The sequence below is a fragment of the Haemaphysalis longicornis genome, unplaced genomic scaffold (assembly GCF_048455015.1).
Source record: "Haemaphysalis longicornis isolate Haplotype H1 unplaced genomic scaffold, Haemaphysalis longicornis Haplotype H1 scaffold_1, whole genome shotgun sequence".
In the NCBI taxonomy this organism is placed as follows: domain Eukaryota; kingdom Metazoa; phylum Arthropoda; class Arachnida; order Ixodida; family Ixodidae; genus Haemaphysalis; species Haemaphysalis longicornis.
The window spans coordinates 399178544-399197736 of record NW_027526203.1 but is presented as its reverse complement, the minus strand read 5'-3'; the positions used below and the strand labels follow the sequence as shown (position 1 = coordinate 399197736).

Genomic DNA, 19193 nt, shown 5'->3' with positions numbered 1-19193 from the left:
GCGTAGGCTTGAAGATTGGAAAGGCTTTTAAGAGGCAACTTACACTATGTTACACGATTCAAGGTTACAATGCACAGTGTTAAAACATTTCTTTTTTTACAAAAATAGTCCGTAAAGTCTCAATAGCAGGAAATTGAGCAGCAAAAAGCACTCTAGCCCAGGGCTTGTAAAACAGCTTTCAAAAATATCTCCATGCTATAGTTCATCTGAATCATCTCACAACCTAGCTGCAGCACTGTGGAGGCTACATTGTTATCAATAGTGCGCCCACTGAGGGCGCCTAAGCCGCCGTGAAGGGGGTCCTGAAAGGACACTCCCTTCTCCCCTCTCGGCAAGTGGCACCCCACGGCCCCGGCGCCTTTTGTCGCTTCCTTCGCGGTGAGTTAGGCGCCCTGAGGGGGACAACAATGTAGCCTCCACAGTGCTGCAGCTAGCTTGTGAGATGAACTATAGTTTGCAATTTTTGATAGGACAAAGCAAGAAGTGCCAAAGACAACAAAATTAGGCCATGGCATACAAAGCAATTGTTGTAAACTTTCCCAATGAAGCATCTTATTGCAGTTTACACCACAAAAGCATGAGGGACAGAGAAAAGAAGACAGAACAAGCAACCACTCATAGTTTGGAGTTTGATACAATGAAACCGTGATTAATTATAGTACCTTCTGAGGTGTGCAAGCATAGAATGGGAGTGAACACCCCGTATGAAAAAAATAAACTAGCATAATGGTTATGAGAACTGCGGAGACCCACAATCCTGACTGTGTTCACCATTGGGAAGAGACTCAAGTTGCCTTCAGGTGATATGTGGCTAGCAGAAGATATTGACAGAGCCCAGTGCTCCTGCATGACGTCGCAAGCTGGAAATAAGCCCCACCATGGTACACACGCACACGCTGAAGGTCCGCGAAAAGACGAGGTGGAGGGAAGAGCTGTCTGTCTCCCGTTCTGATCCCAGCCAGTTGGTGTGAATCATGAACTCTTCTCGACCTCCATGCCCGCATGCTTTTCTGTGTGGTTGCAAATATACAGCTCCTGCCTATTGCGTTCTCTCTTCATGTCAGCAAACTTTGTTGAGCTGCCGAAGGTACAGTGGCCACGTGGTTAAGGCACAGGGCGCTAGCATGGTGGCCTATACCAGAGAGCCAGGCTACATTGCCGTAAAAAGCCCCGTCCCTCATTACACAACAAGTGTTAATATTTTAGCTATCCAAATCAAGCCTACGCGCACTGTTCTACACGCAAGAAAATCAATCTCAATCTAGAAAAATCCAAATCTTAAATGGGAAAACAACTGACAGCTTATGCAATGCTTCCAGTGCTTTGCAATATGATATTCCCCTACGATCTCATGCATATTCTGGTTATGGCGCCTACAAGTGTTACAGTGGGCAGCTAAATGCAAATATCTCACAGCTTTCAAGGAATTGCGATACTCAGCCTGGTCTACTGCATGTGCCCACACGAAAACAGGATGTGGTGCCCAACATCCAACGGGACCCTTAAAAATTCTACGTACTCAATCTGCCGCACCTCAGTCATAACGAGTCACTCAAGTCTTTGTTGCAGGAGTAAACACGAAAACACAAGAGCTGGCTAATTAGGGCTTCAAAAAAAAACACGAAGTTACTTTCACATTTACGCGCATCTACCGTATTTATTTGAATCTAAGCCGATAGTTTTTTTGAAATACTGATATATCAAACTCCAGGGTCGGCTTGGATTCGAGGATTTTGAAACACGTGCCAATTTCCAAGTGAAATTGAGGGAAGTGGCGCGCAGCTAGTGCCACACAGAAAAGAAAGTATTGTAGCAATTACTAGATGAGCCAGTAGCCACTTAAGGGGCCATAGCTGGGGGCGATGCCGCCATTTTGAACTGTGCGGATAGCGGCCTGCGTGCGGTGTGGCATTTGGTTTTGACAGCGCAATGGCACCAAACAAACGGTGCCATTATAGTGCCACTTCTAAAATAAAAGTTGTTTTAGCCGCGGAGTTGTCGTCGAACGTTCAAGCCGGGCGGGACTTCGGCGTGGATGAAAAAAATGTCTGTCGTTGGAGGACGCAACGGGAGAGGATATTTGCGTGCGCCGCAACGAGGATGGCATTCAGAGGCTAGCAGCAATGATGACTCAGAATGAGAACCGCATCTTCGTGTTCAATAAACGCGTTTTCTTTGACCTCGCCTCTTTGTTCGGCCTACATTCGAGGCGTTTTTTTTTTTTTTTCCGTGGCTTCGGACTTTCAGGGGTCGGCTTAGAATCGGGGCCCGCCTAGATTCGAATTAATATGGTATTCTCACATTTGTTTTAACAAACTTTCCGCTGCAAATTAGTGCTTACCCCACCTTTTCTCGGCGTCTGAGGTAATCTGGGCCAAGGGGATGGAATAACCATGATGTTGATAGTCTGAACTCTACCAGTGCAAATTTTGCTTGCTAGGGGGGTTCACACGAAGGAGAAAATCCATCCAATCCCTTCCAACGCCGTGTATTATGTCAGGGCACGTCAAGCCTCCGTGCGTATACATGTGCAAAAGCAAAAGCACGGGCTGATAGCTGTCCAAAGCGTTGCCGCTGGGATTGGGGTCACTTTGTCCAAGGTGCAAAGGTGTGCAGGGATCCCTGTCTCGTGAGTGAGTGAGAGAGAGAGAGAGAGAGAGAGAGAGAGAGAGAGAGAGAGAGAGAGAGAGAGAGAGAGAGAGAGAGAGAGAGAGAGAGAGAGAGAGAGAGAGAGAGAGAGAGAGAGAGAGAGAGAGAGAGAGAGAGAGAGAGAGAGAGAGAGAGAGAGAGAGAGAGAGAGAGAGAGAGAGAGAGAGATTTATTTATTTTAACCAAAAGTTAGTGCAGCTTGGTGGACGAAGACCGCAGCACTTCGGCGACTGTGGCTGCCCGACCCGTGAGTGACTTCTGGAGATCCAGGCTTCAGATCTTTCGCTGTTGGCGCAATGCTTCTCACCCGCCTGGCAACTCCTTTATTTTTGGTGCCTTGCTCTTATCTGAGTTGCTGTTCATGACTGATGCAATGAGTCCGCCGGGCCCAAGTTTCCAGCTGGTATGTGGTGGCTGCTGCCAAAGCGCCGACTCATTCCACCGCCCATCACCGGCAGTGGGAAACGTAATAGTATGTGTCAATAGCGCACTCAAAGAGCGATCTTTGTGCATGAAGCTATAAAGCATTTCATCAACAACAATGAAATTTCCGCCGAGGCCACCCCTGATCCCAGCAGCGCCACTCCAGAGGGCCTGCTCATCTGCTGGCTGCCCCTCATGTTTAAACACGGAGGCATGACATGCAGTCACGTGATACGCAGCACGGGGAGGGAGTGGATGGATTTTGTTCTCCGTGTGAACCCCCCAGAAAATGCAGCCAAAGGATCAAGTGTCAAATTGTACTTTGAATATCTACTTACAGTCACGCTGCAATCATCACAGTAACTTGTGCTCTCAAGACCTACACCAGGCTTGAAGCAATCTCGACACTGAAGACGGGCCAGCCTGCCACACACAAAGCAGAACCGTGGTGCTGGAAAAGAACAAAGAAAAGCGCCCATAAAGTGCAGCTTTGCAATGCACAACACATGAAATACAGCAATGTGGATGTTCAAGCAGTACGAAAAATTGTGGATCAGCAGTTCGTAGGAGCAACACTCACAGAACACTGCAATGATGCGCTTAGATTTGCACACGCATGTCTGATATCTACTACTTCAGAGCGTGTCTATTTTCCAACACACACAAATGCAAGGCACAGATAAAAATGCTAGTATTGCTTTGAAGCAGCAAATTCAACCAGCTTCTTATTTGACAATACAAAAAACGTTACATAAAACCTGCCACATAATAGCCTCAGTAAAGGGAACTCACATTGCGACTTCATAGTTTTAAGATTTTACAAGTTTCATTCCACATTAACAATGCACTTCACTCAAGTAAGAAGAACAGCACAAAATTGAAGATTGCCACTAGACACAATGTACACGTTTCAACCAGCTTTGGAGCACGATGTTTTATACTAGCTTTCACATCAATGTTCATGCTACCAGTGTCTGCACTCAGCCTATAAGTGGTGCTTCTTCTCACTGAAATAAAACTATAGACAAGTGTCAAGTCCGCATACAAAGGAAGCTTTGCCAGCATCAGTGATGGATGAAGATGCAGGCACCGAGCCATGCTTTGGTTGATTGATTGATTGATTGATTGATTGATTGATTGATTGATTGATTGATTGTGGGGTTTAACGCGCCGACGCAACGCAGGCGATGAGGCGCGCCGTAGTGGAGGGCTCCGGATTAATTTTGGCCACCTGGGGATCTTTATCGTGCGCCGAAATCTCGTACACACGGGCGTTTTTGCTTTTCGCCTCCATCAGAAAAGCGGCCGCCGCGGCCGGGAATCGAACCCGCGACCTCGTGCTCAGATGCTTTGGTTGAAAAGGCACAGGTACACACTTCAGAAAAATTCACATAGTGTTAACATTGCACCCTGAAAAGCATGAGTGCTACGCTTGTGACACTTCGTAATGAACATGGGCAAGAATGGGACAAGAATTTTTGTTTACATTTGCTGGAGCTACAGAAACAAACAGCTTTATTGCACAGAACACATCTTCATGAATACAGTGGCATGGTGCCCAGATCACAACAAAATTGAAAGGAACAGCTCTTTTTTTTTTTTTCACCCATTTTTGCTTCACCAGTGAAAGTGGGCTTGATTATAACTTTTTTGTTGCACGTTATGGCTTGTCATAACGTAACCTAAACTGCAATGACCATGCCAATTTTGAGAACAGAATTCGCGGGCACTTCTTAGATTGCTTTTACCTTCGTCATCACCCCCTGTGTCACTACATGTCACACTTTGACACATGTCTGCAGTGCTATCCAAGTGCTGTAGACGGTCTAGCACAGCAACTTTTCAGCTCAGTAAATAAATGTAAAGTCTTCGGGAGTTTGCACAAATAACCTTTCAAATGAAGCACGGCTAAAATGCCAAAACATTGGCATAAATCCAAATGGAGTAATGGGGTACATTGCAAATAAAACACCTTATCTAATCTATGTACCGAATCTAACCAAATTTGTGCACAAATACAGTTAGTTCACTATGTCAAAATCCAAACAGAAGTCAGTTTGTAGCTGTCTTGTACAGTATCAGAGTTATGAATGCACACTACTAAGTAGCTTCATTAGTTGTTTAATTAAGGGACCAACTAAATTTCTTCTTTTGGTGCCACTACATTCAAGAGGGTGTATTGTGTGCAATAAAGCTGATTATTCTTTTTGGGCTCTGTAGTTACATATAACTACATTTGAAAAGCATATGCAGATTTTCAGCATAGGCAGATTTTATTACTCAGATAGGGGATAAAAGTGATGCCATTTTTGTTTATATTTGCTGGGGCTACAGAAACAAACAGCTTCATTGCACAGAATACATCTTCATGAATACAGTGGCACAAAAATTTTAAGAATTTTAAGCTTTACGAGTTGTTTAGTTAAGGTTTGAACTAATTAGCAGGATGCATTCATTAGATGAAAACTACACAAGATTGCTACAAACTGATTGCTGTTTTCACTTTGTCATAGTCAAGTGTACTTGCGCACCAAGTTTGATTACATGTGGTGCATAAATAACAGTTATTTTTAATTGCCATGTCCCTCCTTACAACAATATTTTTCAAATTGTGGGGTTCTACGCACTAAGTTGTGTCTGATATCAGAGATGTGCCGCGACCTTAGTGAAGGGCTCCGGATTAATTTTGAACATATGGAGATCTTTAGCATGCGCCAAAATCTTGACACGGACGTTTTCGCTTTTCACCTCCATCAGAAAAGCAGCCACCGCTGCTGGGGTCGAACCTCTGTCCTTGGGCTCAGCTATACGACTCCTTATCCTTTGAGCGACCCCGGCAGGTAGTTTGAGCAAATTACAAAAACATTCGCTCATTAAGACTGCAGCTGCAGGCACATTATGGTTACAATGGTCAAAAAATGGGAAATTAGGCTAATGCCTCTACTACAAGTTTCTTGACATACTCACACTTTTCCAATGCATCTGTTATGTCCAACTCCAGGCTTGGCACAATGTAGTCGTACAACTTGAACTGTTTGCCAAATCGAGGCATCTGAATAATCAATGCCTTCGGAATCTGAAAGGGGAGAAAAGAAACCAGTTTGTACTTGAAGTGTTGCTATTAGGTATTTACCACACGCCTGCCTTGTAGTTGGTCTTACTATAACAAAGAAGGTTATGGAGGCACTAAAATCGTAAAATACTATTGTCCCCACAAACCACACCAACAATGCCCTGGAAGTATCATTCAGTGGTGGAATTGACGACTGCATAATTTGTAGCATCTCTTGTAGCAGAAAAAACTGCAGTCTTACAGCACACAATTCACTGTTTGGGTCAGGCTGCACTGAATTTTTACTATGCTGACTTCAATTAAAATATCTATGGCAGCCCTCCTTTTCTATTTTTGCCAGATGGCACTACCAACCAAAATTTATTGTAGTTTATAACCCTGATAGAACTGTAGTCATAGCATCTTCAAGCAAAGAAACAGAAAAGTCAAGAACGGATTATTGTAGCACATTACACCTATCCTTCAGTGTAATAACAAATTCTACACTATGGGCCCCTCAAGCATAATCCTCCCTCTCAGTTCACTCTTGCCTGCCTTTTAATTACAACAGGGCAAAAAAACAAAGACCCGAAATGGGCCCAGTTCGTTTTTAACTTTTTGCCTCCATCGGAAAAGCAGCCACTGTGGCTGCGATTGAACTTGCGTCTTGGAGCTCAGCAGCACAACACCTCAGCCACTGCGACACCACGGCGGGCGGTTGCCTGTAGTTACTGCACTGCACTGTAGTTACTGCCAGTAACATCCTGGGCTATATAACACACAAGACACCTAAATACATCATTAAAGTACTTTTATTTAGAAAACCATAACCACAATTCAGCACTCCCTCGCACAGCAAGAGCAAGTAGGAACCTTGCTATGAGAAAAGCAGAAATGGTCAGAAGTTTCTTAGTACTATAGATGTAACTATTGCAGGCAAGAACACTAGCAGTCTGAAATCAAATCTCTCAATAAACAGGCAGTCATGTCAGCCAGGGGCCTTTAACTCTTTCGCTACCGCCGGAAAATTGACTAATTTTAAGGGTCCAAGAAAACATTTTTTTTCCTGCTAAAAAATTGGTTAGGCACTAATTGCAGGAGCACAAAATTCAGATTATTTAACGGCATTTCCAATAATACCAGTTTTTTAAAGGTTTTTATATATCATAGTTGTAAAAAAAATATGAAAACCAAAATTTTTGTCAAGTTGCCGAAAAAAAAATGATAGAAAAGGAGTTGTGTATATCAAACCACCGTTAGTAGAAAAAAATTAGAATATACATTTTGTAGGAAAACATTTCAAAAACTCGCCCTAGAAAAAATGCCGACTTGCGCGGAACAATTTGTCAGATATAAAAAAAAATGTTAGCATGCACGGTGCTCGTGTCATGCGGTGAAGCCCAACCTCTAATTCAAAATGTGCAATTTCGGGTGGTTTCCTGGAATAAATCTGGCGGTTTGTCATTATCAGAGGCACCAATTTGCCCCCACATAACGTAAAAACATCTTTTCAATGGCTGACTTTGCATTTACAGCGAGCACAATATTTGGGACAAGCACGCGATGCGGAAAAAAACATGCATGAAGTTGAAAACGGAACGCCGTGGCTGATGCTTGTTGTTGTTCACGGTCAGTTATCTCTCAAAACATAAAGCTGAGCTTTATTATCATCTTCTTACTCGCAATTGTAGCCTTGCTCGCAAAAATGAGGTACGATGCGCCAGAATCGTGCCCTGCGGTCTTTGGCCGAGTAGCAGTTGCGCGATAAAAAAGATCAGCACAACGAGCCTCCTCTATTGCAGCGCCACCCAACATTTTTTAAATGAAACAGTACAAAAACTTATCAGAGACTCCGTCCGAATAGACGGTTCAACTAAGCAGCAACATTAGACACCCGGATATACCCTCGCATGGAAACGAAACTGGAAGGCAAACAGCTGGCAGTGTAAGGCCGGTTTGAAGCACTGTCCTCGGCGGAACAGATATCTGGCGACTGGGTGTGACCTTTTGACTTGCATCGGAAGTTCTTATTGCAGAAATCGGGTTAGGGTGGGGGGAAATCAGGAGTGCCGTGCTTTGTTCGAGGATCAGTCGCGGACGCTTCAGGCGCCATGGCAGGTAGCCTTGAAGTTGGGTAACTGCGTAGTAGCACTAAATATGAATTTTTTCGCGATGCAGAAACGAAACCGAAACTGTTGTAAACTGTTTGAGAATGGTCCTGGGGTAAGTAGAACTACCACAGCACATAGAACAACGTGCGCAAAGGCAATAAAACTGCCTAAAATCATAAAGTAGCTTTGCAACCAGGCACTGCTTGACATTTTCAGCCGATTTCTGGGATTATTACTGTTAGAGCGCGAACCTTACGATTGAAAATCGTTTGCTAGTTCCCCATTCACGCCCTGATAGCAAAAAACAAGCGCTGGTGCAGAGTAATTACGAGTTGCACGCATTCTTCGTTGGTAGCCATGACGCGCGATGACCACGCCCCTTTTCCACACCCAGGTGATTCAAAAGCGTGTCAAAAATCGTGTTTCCGTTGCAAAAATGAAAACAAAACTGATTTTGAAAGGCCATTTTCTGATCTAACTCCGAACAGCTTTACTTGTTCGAGAAACGCCTGGAACGCTATGAAAAGGCGCTCCCAAAAGTATCGATCAAATTGATCGATTTTGATAGGCGCGGTAGCGAAAGAGTTAACGGGACTAACACCATGCACCCTTTATGGTGTTACGGCTAAATGAACAGCAGATGCACAGGACCGAGTCTTGCCATTGAGGAGGCAGACCTCGTGCTAGTGACCGACCCCTCGGTTTCAATGAGCACAGGCAACAGCATAACCAGAAATACGTATCCCAAACTCGTGCTCGTTCGAAACCTTAGCGAGGTCCGATGGTAACACTGGAAAAAACCTGGGCAGTGACCCCAACAATCTCCACCGTAATCCTTGGGGATGAATATTGTGCTCATATGAGAAAGCCACAATAACGGAATGGGAAAATTTTCGTAACCGTATTTGTACACAATTGTCTTTGTACACTCTGAAAACCAAGGTCAATACTGCCAAAAACAAAAATGACATTGCCATGCCTGTTGGAGGCTGTACCGAGTACAGCAGTTATTGCTAGTGCATATGGCAGTACTGTTACTATTTAGAAAAATAGGGACAGGAAACACAGCAGCAGCCAGCCACCATCACAAAAGGAGGGCTCAGACGCCACAAAACCTCATGTAGCACCCTACAACAGACTGGCTGGGCACAGCTGTGAATTTGGCTGATACTGGCTACGGCTGTGCAGGGTCACCTGGCACTACTACAAAAACTGTTTTTGCCGCACCTAGCACACGAGAGTGCAAATTTCCCTATCGGGATTTGAACATGCCATGTAGCAGCAGCGGCGCATCAAGTGCACTCAGAAAGTCAATCTTGCTTAGCTTCAATCCGGATTGAAAGTGCTCGTATGAAAGCGGCATTAGTAAAGTGCCTGCAAGTCAAAGAAACAAAAGCTTGGATACATTTTTAACGAAATCTCATGAAGTTTCAGAAATGCTAATGCACTTTTGCCTCAACTCACACCAGACAAGACTCATCCAACTCAACTCAATGTAAACTGCACTGCAATGCCACAGAGAACAACCAGAACATTGATTATCACTGCATCGGCTGAAGGAATAATAAAATAAGACATTTTTACAATGACCCTCAGAAGCTGTGCACTTTCACTCCACCCCTTTCCTTTTTCTGGTTTGGATGAAGAGCGGGTGCTATGAGGTTCACAGTTTTTAAGGTACAGTGTAGGCAAGCACACAAAAGAAGAAAGGCATTATCAGAAGTGAGGTTTCTGCTATATGACACTTATCTCTGAACCACAAATGCAGGGGTAATTCCTAGGCAAGTAACAAGTCCAGTTTTGACAGGACACAGCTGACCTCTTTGAGCTTGATGTTGGAGTCGTGGATGGACTGGTGGAAAAGCTGCTGCACAGTGGGAACGGTCAGGTCTTTATTTTTCTCCACAAACAGCTGGTACAGGTGTGTATCCTGCCCAGAGCTGACAAGGGCAGGAGGAAAAAAAAGGCAGTTACCCTGAACATCTCTTTTCATTTAGCAAGACACCTCCACCAAAGCTAACAATCTTGTCTGACACATCCACTGGAAACAGGTTTATAAATGACAACTAGGCTTGTCCAGCTGCTATTATTCTGAAGTTGCTTCTAAAAAATACTAAACAATATTTTTTGCAATTTATTTTTGCAATATTTTACGCAACTGAATATTTATGCAAATGGGGATAAAAATTGTTCCAGCCCGAGCGGGGAAGCAAGGGTGCAGGTCCTAGGGTCCAGCCGGGACGACGTCCAGGCCGCGTCACGGCTAGGATGAACCTCTCGTGAGAGGGTCGTCCGAAACCACTCTGCAGGCGACTAAATAAAGTTGCTCTCTCTCCCTCCCCCCGTCACGGAGTTATACCTCCACACAATTTGATTGCTACTCGGCAATAGATAGTGACGTTAACAGTTGGATTTGCTTGTTAATGCTGCAGAACCACTCAAGCACAACTAGATGGCTAAAGCACTGGGTGTGACAAAAGTGAAGGAAATAGGCTGCTGCGCAGGACAAAAAATACAAACTGGCTTCTTATGCCGTATTTTTCGATTGCTTATGCAGCTTCAAGTCAAGTGGCCAAGTTATTTACCTGTCACACACGTTGACCTGGCAGCCGCAGGCTCAAATCCCCCCCCAAGGTGCATTTTTTTTTTGCTAGTATGTATTTTGCCTCGAAAGCTTTGCCCAGTATGACAAAACAAAGGGAATATTCTGAAACGAATTGGCAACAGAACACAAGTGCCAGCAGGTAATCTGCATGCAAACAGCTGGTAAGTCAGAGTGCTGCTACAATGTTTGCCAGAATACTACTGGTCACGTAGATAGAGAAATGTCAAGCGCAATTCATAAAGGATACTTTTTTAAGATACTGGGTGTGTTCAGATAAGGACAGCCAAGGTGGTGCCATTACCATTTTTTTGTTTGAGATGAAACTTTAATATTGTGTAGAACACTATATCCTCACCATGGAACTGGCATTACTTCAAAGTGAAACACCATACTTAGTTTAGCAAAAAAAATATTTCGGATGCGACTGGGCAGGGCTACTTTCCGCATTGCATTGTGTGGCAACTTTGGGGACCTCCTGTACAACAAAGTGGAAATTTTTCTGAATCTTCATAATTTTTTGGCCAATATCCGCAAACTTTGCTGCAGGATTCAGAAAAATTGACTTCGTCATACTTATATTTGGAGAAAGTATTTCTCAAAGTTAGTAGTGAGAGCGATGTTGTTCAAAAGCGGCACTTCTAAAAAAAATTTTTTTGCGCATTGGCCTAAAGTCTACGCTGTATAGTTTTTAGCCTTGTTTACCAGGGGCTGTTGAACACTTCGTACCCTGCTCATTGCTCTAGAAATCAAACTTCAAAATACTGCTCCGTCAAGTGCACAAAAAAAAAATGAAAATCTGTTAAATGACGTTTTAAAGTAACCCATTTTTTACAAAGATGTTCATCAATTTTCGCAATATTTACATAAAATGGCACTCAATAAACGAGTCCTCTAGAAAGCATAAAATGTATCGCATTATTTTTGTTTTAACTCGGAAAAATGGTCACATTCAACATTTCTTGGCCCAATTAACAGTTGAATAGAAATTTGCAGTGAACAAAGGCAAATTATGGCTGTTTTTACAGATTTTGTAAAAATTAAGCAACTGATGTAAAGAAAACTGATCAGAGTAGTCATATTTACCCATTGTTCAACTTGTTAGTAGCGGAAAGAATTAAAATATTTGTGAAGTTTTTCAGCTTGTGTCTTCTACAAAAGCAAGGTTGCCATTTTAACAATATTTTGCTACTGCCTTGTCTTAGCTGTGTCAGAAACCCATATTTTACGTTTTCAACACTCCTTAATCACACATTTTAACAATTTGCCCCATTTACAAGCAAGCTGCTGGTACTGAGAATGTTTGACATCCGATTGTCTCGGACAAGGATGTATTTCTGTTCTACATGGTATGTGCAAAGTTCGAACTGCAAAAAACACTCATTTCAACTGTCTGCCTTTCAGGCTCCCGGGCATAGTAAATAGATTTTCTTTTTGCAAAAAAATTTTTTACGTTTTAGAAAGAGAAACTTTTATCCCACCACAAAATGTCTACCTTTACTTTGGACACTTCAATGTTGTTAACGAGAAGGTGCAGCTTTATACTTCCAAGGACCTTCAAAGTGTCTGCATGCCTGGTGTGGACGCATTTTAAAATGTAGCTGCTGTGCCAATGTAGCCAACGCTGCTGCTCAGTGGTGATTAGATTATATTTTAAGTATGACATTTTGAACCCAATGTTTTGGGACTGGTTCTTGACCACACAGGATATCTGCTCTTCCACTCCTTCAGCAATACTACATACACATTATACTTCTGTAAAATATGATCCGTGCACCACAAGCCTGCCTCACTTTGCTGAAAACCAGCAAAAAACCTTCAAGGCCTCTCCCACCTCTGGAGGCACCCACAGGATCCCCCCAACAACTTCACTTAGACCAATATACTCACCTCAACTTCAGAAAAGGTTCCACCCGTAACGCATAAAACAGAGAATTCAGAAACTCCTCCGGATCTAAAAAGAAGTAAATAAAAGAGCAGCTAAACAACATGCTAATTTAATTATCAAACTTACCATAGCAGTACAATGAGATCACTAACTAATAGCTGCAGTGACAGAATGAAACGTGGGCTATAGCTTCCTAGCAGAAATTCCAATATAAATCCATATTGGCTTAATAAAGTTGTATATTGGTTCTACAGGCCAGTCTAGTGGTTCTATTTGATTGTTATAGGACCAATACAAAATTATTTATCTAATAAACCAATATTTATTGGTTATGTTAGTCTCATAGAGGATATACATGACCAGACCACCACTAGGCTCAGAAGAAGAAAAATTGCAGTTCTTTAAAGCTACTTTACCATTTACCCACTTAAAATTCTGTGAGCTTTTAAATTCCGATTCTTCAATGAAAAAGAAACCTTTATGTGCTTTAGAGACCAATCTCAATTCTACAAGCATGCAACAACGGGGGTCAAGGCAAGCTGGAAATGCGTACGATTCGTACCCCTTGAACTTTCGTCCGAGGTCAGTTGCACGTTCCCGTTTTGCAAGAGTGCTATATTATAATAGTTCCTGTTTTATGTTTAGGCTGAAACTTTTCAGTAAAAGTTTCTTTATGTTGTTGCACATTGGCCAAATTAAGATCAGGCAGCACACTGTGGCTTGCTGACACCGAGTACACATAAATGTGCTTACCTTTTTCCTCCGTGGTGAGTCCTTTGACGCCCCCTAGAGCATCAAGACAGTGCCGGAGCTGCATGATGTTTTCATGGGGCACGTATTTTTTCCTGAAAAATAAGCATGAAAATTTCACTGCATCAAAGGTACTGCTTGTGCAAAACATGCACCACAAAAATCAAGACCATGACGGACACCAAGAAGCTTGAAAAGGATCGGCTACATATTTGATATCGGGTACACCCAAACATTCACCAGTTTGCACAAATGAGCAGGGCACTTTGGTTCCATGGTTTATTTGCTTATTTACCCATTATTGTGTAGTGATGGTCTCATTACAGTCACTGAATTTGGGACCCTTGTCTGTAAAACCTGTGCCATTGTAATACCAGTTCATGAATATATATAAAATTCATTGTCTTTTTTTCCAAGTAATTCTTCAAGAAAAGCGATTTAGTAGCACATTATCGGCCCAAAGGTCTGTGTGATATGTTGGATTTGCAGAGAAGTTGCCGCCACGTCAAGCTGTCCAAATTTTTGGGCTACATTAACGAGGCATGTAGTTTTGTTTACCGCCTGAGAACACATTTAAAATATACATGCATAAACACCAACAAATGGAAAGGGAACTTACGTGCGAAGGACCTGCACAATGTCGTCACGAAGCACTTGTTGGATATCCTCGTACTCTTTAATGTCATGTTTATCACGAGGCCGGTTCAAAATATCGTCAAAGGTGTAAGTGCAGGCAAACATGGCAAAAAGCGTGGCATCAAGGTAGCAAGAATTGTGGTGTCCTTGTATTCCCCGAAGTCGTTTGGCCATTTCTTCCACATCCTCCATAGTTTGTCCCAATGGCTCGGCTGTCGAAATTAAATGAACCAAAAATGACCAATTTACCAGCAGATTCACAAAATAGGAAAAGAAAAAAGTTACTTCAGCAAGTTATGAATCTACATCACTATTTTTTTTTTTACAACCCTGCTCAAGAGCCAGAAGCAAGAGTTAGTTTCACAACTACTAAAATTCATCTAACAACTACAAGCACTATATACTCGCAAGTGGATAACAAGAGCCTATTACAAGTCAGCACATTCACTGCGCCCCCTGTCACCAGCAGGTCACACCATGTGCGCCTTCGGGTTGAGGCAAATATACAGTTCTAGCGGACAGTGTGGTTTAGCCACCTGCCAAAAGCCCGTTAGTACCTAATAGCACACTCGAAGGGCATATAACCCACGGGTGAATCACGATGGATAGGATTCAAATCTTTCGCAAGAACTTGTCCCGTGAATGTGTTAGCAATGCAGCAGAAGTGCCACCAACCCCCGTTTCTCCATGCCTCGCAAATGGTCCACAACATACCCAAGAGAAAACGGTAGCTGGTCCCACCTCATTTATGGCCAAATCCCAGCCAGGCGCTGCTGGTCCCAGTGGGGCCAGCAGGGACCCGCAGCACCCAGCTAGGAATTTGCCCATAAGCCAGCTGCGACGAGCTACCATTTTCTACATGCTTCCAATGGATTTAAAGATCACTGAAATTTTGAAGCGCGATTTAAATGTCTCTTGGCCTTCTCAGGTGCTGCATAAATGTATGGCAGTAAATTAAAATTTCTATTGAGGGCCAAATACTTCTAAAATGGCTACTGTTCACAAATACCACCTGTATGTTGCTAACTTGCCATCCACGCACAATCATTCTATTGGTTGACAGAAGATACAGTGGCGTGACCAACAGCATTCTTAATTTTTATCCCACAAATGAAATCAGCGCAGCTTTATAGACAAAATGCAACAAGAATGAATCAATACATGTAATAAAATACAGCAGAATCGCATACGGTCACAACTGATACGTTTATTTCGGGATGATACGAATTCTAAAAATTCCTTAGTTGAGCTGCACAACCTACAATGGGCTAAATTTCTGGTGTTATAAATGTATTCTCACATGGACGATATAAATTGGCAAGGCTCCTACTGCAATGATATGGTCGCACAACAGGCTCAGGATCTTGTTCAGAGTATACGCCTCGAGCTTCACGATCGCTGTGCCGCCTGCCGCCACTCCTCCGCGGCGTTGACGGAATTTGCGCTGCGTGGCTGATAGCGGCTTATGCAGTGTTTTGGTTCTGTTTTGCTTCTTTTTGCCTTTCCGCGCCCCAAAAAAACTTGTTATGGTGACGTCTATAAGCAAAGAGTACGTTTAGTTCACTTAAAAGCAGCTGTGTCTTCGTAGAGTACGCGATCGCCTGCAAGAGCTACCCGGGGACGCGGTTCTGCGCACTTCGTCGCCGCTCTTTTGGGCGTCGGCGACGGTAGAAGCATATCACCACTGTCGCCTTCAAATACGTCAAGCACAAATGAATTCTACTGTCGCCTCGTTTAGACCTGATACTGGCGCAGTGAGAGGTTGGCTTCATTTTGCAGCGTGGACAACGAATGCAGCTTCGTTTCGAATATATATGTACATAACAGAAAAATATGTTTTTGGGATATGATTACCCAATCCCGGACAATAACTTATGCCTTTTATAAGAATATAAACCATGCGAAAATGTTAAGTATATTCCAAGCCTGTGCGTCATTAAATATTTGCCCATACACGCCTTATAGCAAGAACCAAGGCAAGTTAATGAAACCACGGAAAAATAAACGCTGTGCAAGTGCGGGAAGAAACATAATAGCTCTCACGGAAATGAAAAAAAAAAAAAAAAGAAAGAAAACAGTGCAGCTTCTGACATGCTAAAGACGTTTGTCGAAACTTAAGCCAGGTAGGATTCACCAGACCAACTATACGCGAAATGCACTGCTATTTCGCGAAACATAGGTGGGGGGGAGGGGAGGGGGACGCTGTGTACAAATGCGGAGCGGAATCAAGCAATGAACGTTTTAGCAATCACACACAAATCTCGCGTTCACTGTCCTTTTGTTTTTTGACTTCAACGAACAGCTGATCGTACGGCGGACGCATTTTTGGAAGTATACAGGGTAGGTAGTTCAACAAGCGATGAAAGGGGTCGTTGGAAGAGTGTGGCATGTGATAAGGCCCTCTGATTTCCGTTTCTGCTTTATTCACAGGCTCCCTGTGCCATATGACGATATTTCGAAAAAGCATTTAGTCACGGACGCAGATTATATTCTAAGCCCGTCTCCGCGCTGCTCGCAGAGAATATATGAAGCAGATGAACGTTTGTGGGCGCTCACCTCACGACGAGATGACTGTCGTGTGCAGATCCCAGGGTATAATTATGCATTGTCTATCGTACTTTTGTTGAATATACCCGGAATTAACCCAGACTGGCTTGTAAATGGTGGTGATCAATATCAGAGGTATAATATTGGCAAACGTAACTGGCGTACTGTCAGGTATGAGTGCTCCGCTGAATATGTAAGCGCACAAAACTAATTTACATCGTAGTGTATACCTGTAGCATGAACATCTGAGGAACCGGTGGTTACGGAGACACTCCTGGTAAATTCAGGGCAGTGCAACTACGATCGGCTCCATTATACGCCGGTTCCGCGACGCTGGCCTGTGACACACACCTGGCGCTTACACAGACCGAATATACCACACTAAGATCGCGTCAGAAACATTTACACTCTCTTAAACACACCCCATTTGCGAACAGAGTGACTGCTCCACATAAACATGGATTTCAAACGCCTGCAAACGGTAAATCTCGGTCGTGAACGTGCCGCAAAAGCAGCGGCGACAGTGGGGAGCGGGACACGGACTCCCGCGGCTGCTTTCGAAACAGGCCGTTAGGGGGATTTCAGTGGCGTCCCTACAGGCCGCGCTTGAGGCGTATAGTAGATGTACTCAAAAGCAAATACCATCGTGAGACTGCTATAAGACAATTCCACGACTGACAAGTCTTTTCATTCACTGTAAAAGATAATTAGCTGTTATGGTTTTAAAATAAAAAATTGCTGTGGTTTAGCTTTGGTTAACCACAGTTCATAACAAAAGCTTCACTGCCCTGGCTAAGCCCATTGTTGAGGTGTGGTATCGCAATGATACACTGACATGTTTGCAATGAATACACCGTTTATTCATCATCTTTTTTAATGCCTATGAAGCCACTGCAGTGATCAGCAAAGTAGTGAGACTTGGTCGCAACTTGGCCGATACAGTGTTGAACTGGGAGTTTGCCACTGCTAAGACGAGGTGTAAACGGGCTCTCCATTGAGTAGTTGTACTGGGTTGATGGGTGGAAAGATCCATTTGAATGTAGTGGCGACAACACCATCTGCATTTAGCGCCACTATCAACATCCCCATCCTCCCACAATCATCATCAGCGGTGCCTGGCCAGGTCAGCAGTTCCACACGCCACAAGATCAAACACGACTGCGCTCCAGGGGCGGTCGCATGTCTACGCCGCTCTCCAAGTTCCGGCCGGGCCTAACGCATACTAAATAAATATAGGAGATCCACAGAGCATAACCGAGTCCACGGCTCCCTTTCCTACAATACCTTTGTTCCACAGATGTGATGAAAGGATTGTCTTTCCTTCCGCTTGTCTGGAGTTCAGTAGAGTGTTTCTTCTTTTTTGCCTCACGGCATTGTTTCAGCCTTGCCGCTCTATGCGCAACCACAGCGGATGTTAGTCTTCCTCCACTGCACATGGCTCTGTGCCGCACGTGGCCTCCTGGCCTTCCTTTGTGGCTTGCGCTTATCACTGCGATGGCGGCCTACCCACCTTCCTCCGCCAGGTGGTGACATGGTCCCACGCACGTCTACGTTCCCTCCACACCTATATCTCCCCTGCTGCCTATCTCTCCCCGCCATCTAGCCTCGGCTCTCTACCAGGTGCTTGCGGAAAGGGGGCTGTGCGCCGCACGTGGCCTCCTGGCCTTCCTTTGTGAAGCGTGCTTACCGCTGATGCGGCAGCCTCCTCGCCTTCCTCCACCAGGTGGTGACACAGGTCCCACGCACGTCTCTGTTCCCTCCTCGCCTATCTCTCCCCTGCCGCCTATCTCTCCCCACCATCGGGCCGCTGCTCCATGCCGGGCGCTTGCAGAAGGGGGTGTGGTTTGACCTCTAGCTCTCAAGGTCAAAACTGGTCACCCCATGAAGACTGCCCGAGGTAGCATAGTGTAGCTTTCACTACAATAACTTGAAGCCACTGATTCTGTAGTTGTTGGCAGCCTCCCACCTGCAATGCCTAACCCTCACCCCACAAAGCAAGAAGGTCTTACGATACATCAGCCGACCACCTCCCTACTCGCGCGCAATGCTCTTCAAACCTCCCCATCCAACGCCAAATATTGCATTACAGCGGCACCGACACCCAAACACACGCACCCTACCTACAACAATAAGGGCCGCAGAGATGCTATGCAAATGACCAGCACACCTGCTATACGGATGTTGAGCAGCACCCAAACTCACCACGCACCACTCTAATTGCCCTCAACTGGCAAGGAGACGGACTGAGGGACTTGCCATCTGAGGGACTTGCCATCTGAGGGACTTGCCATCTGAGGGACTTGCCATCGCCCATGCTTTGAAACTCAACACTACCTTAACATCATCATAAACACACAGTAAGTGTGCCACCACTACCAAGTAGGCCTTGCACCAGCTAAAAGCCGTCAAGCTACTTGAAACACTCCATGAAAATTCTCAAATCAGTATCATACGGACCCCCGGTCATAATCCTTGCAGCACAGATTGTTGCCTGCAATCTTTACTACCGAGGACTCCCATCAGCATGGCCGAACC

General features: G+C 44.3%; 1 protein-coding gene across 4 annotated transcripts in view; it reads right to left on the bottom strand.

Moving 5' to 3' along the window:
- The window catches only part of Cyld (ubiquitin carboxyl-terminal hydrolase CYLD), a 95908-nt gene that overhangs the window by 12511 nt on the left and 64204 nt on the right, over window positions 1-19193 (bottom strand). For all 4 annotated transcript variants that reach the window (XM_077686755.1, XM_077686756.1, XM_077686757.1 and 1 more), the window contains 6 exons: window positions 14095-14323; window positions 13479-13570; window positions 12728-12791; window positions 10055-10175; window positions 6040-6148; window positions 3411-3523 (listed from right to left, as the gene is read on the bottom strand). In XM_077686755.1, coding sequence (XP_077542881.1) covers window positions 3411-3523; window positions 6040-6148; window positions 10055-10175; window positions 12728-12791; window positions 13479-13570; window positions 14095-14323 — 728 coding nt within the window. The remainder of the gene's footprint in view (window positions 1-3410; window positions 3524-6039; window positions 6149-10054; window positions 10176-12727; window positions 12792-13478; window positions 13571-14094; window positions 14324-19193) is intronic.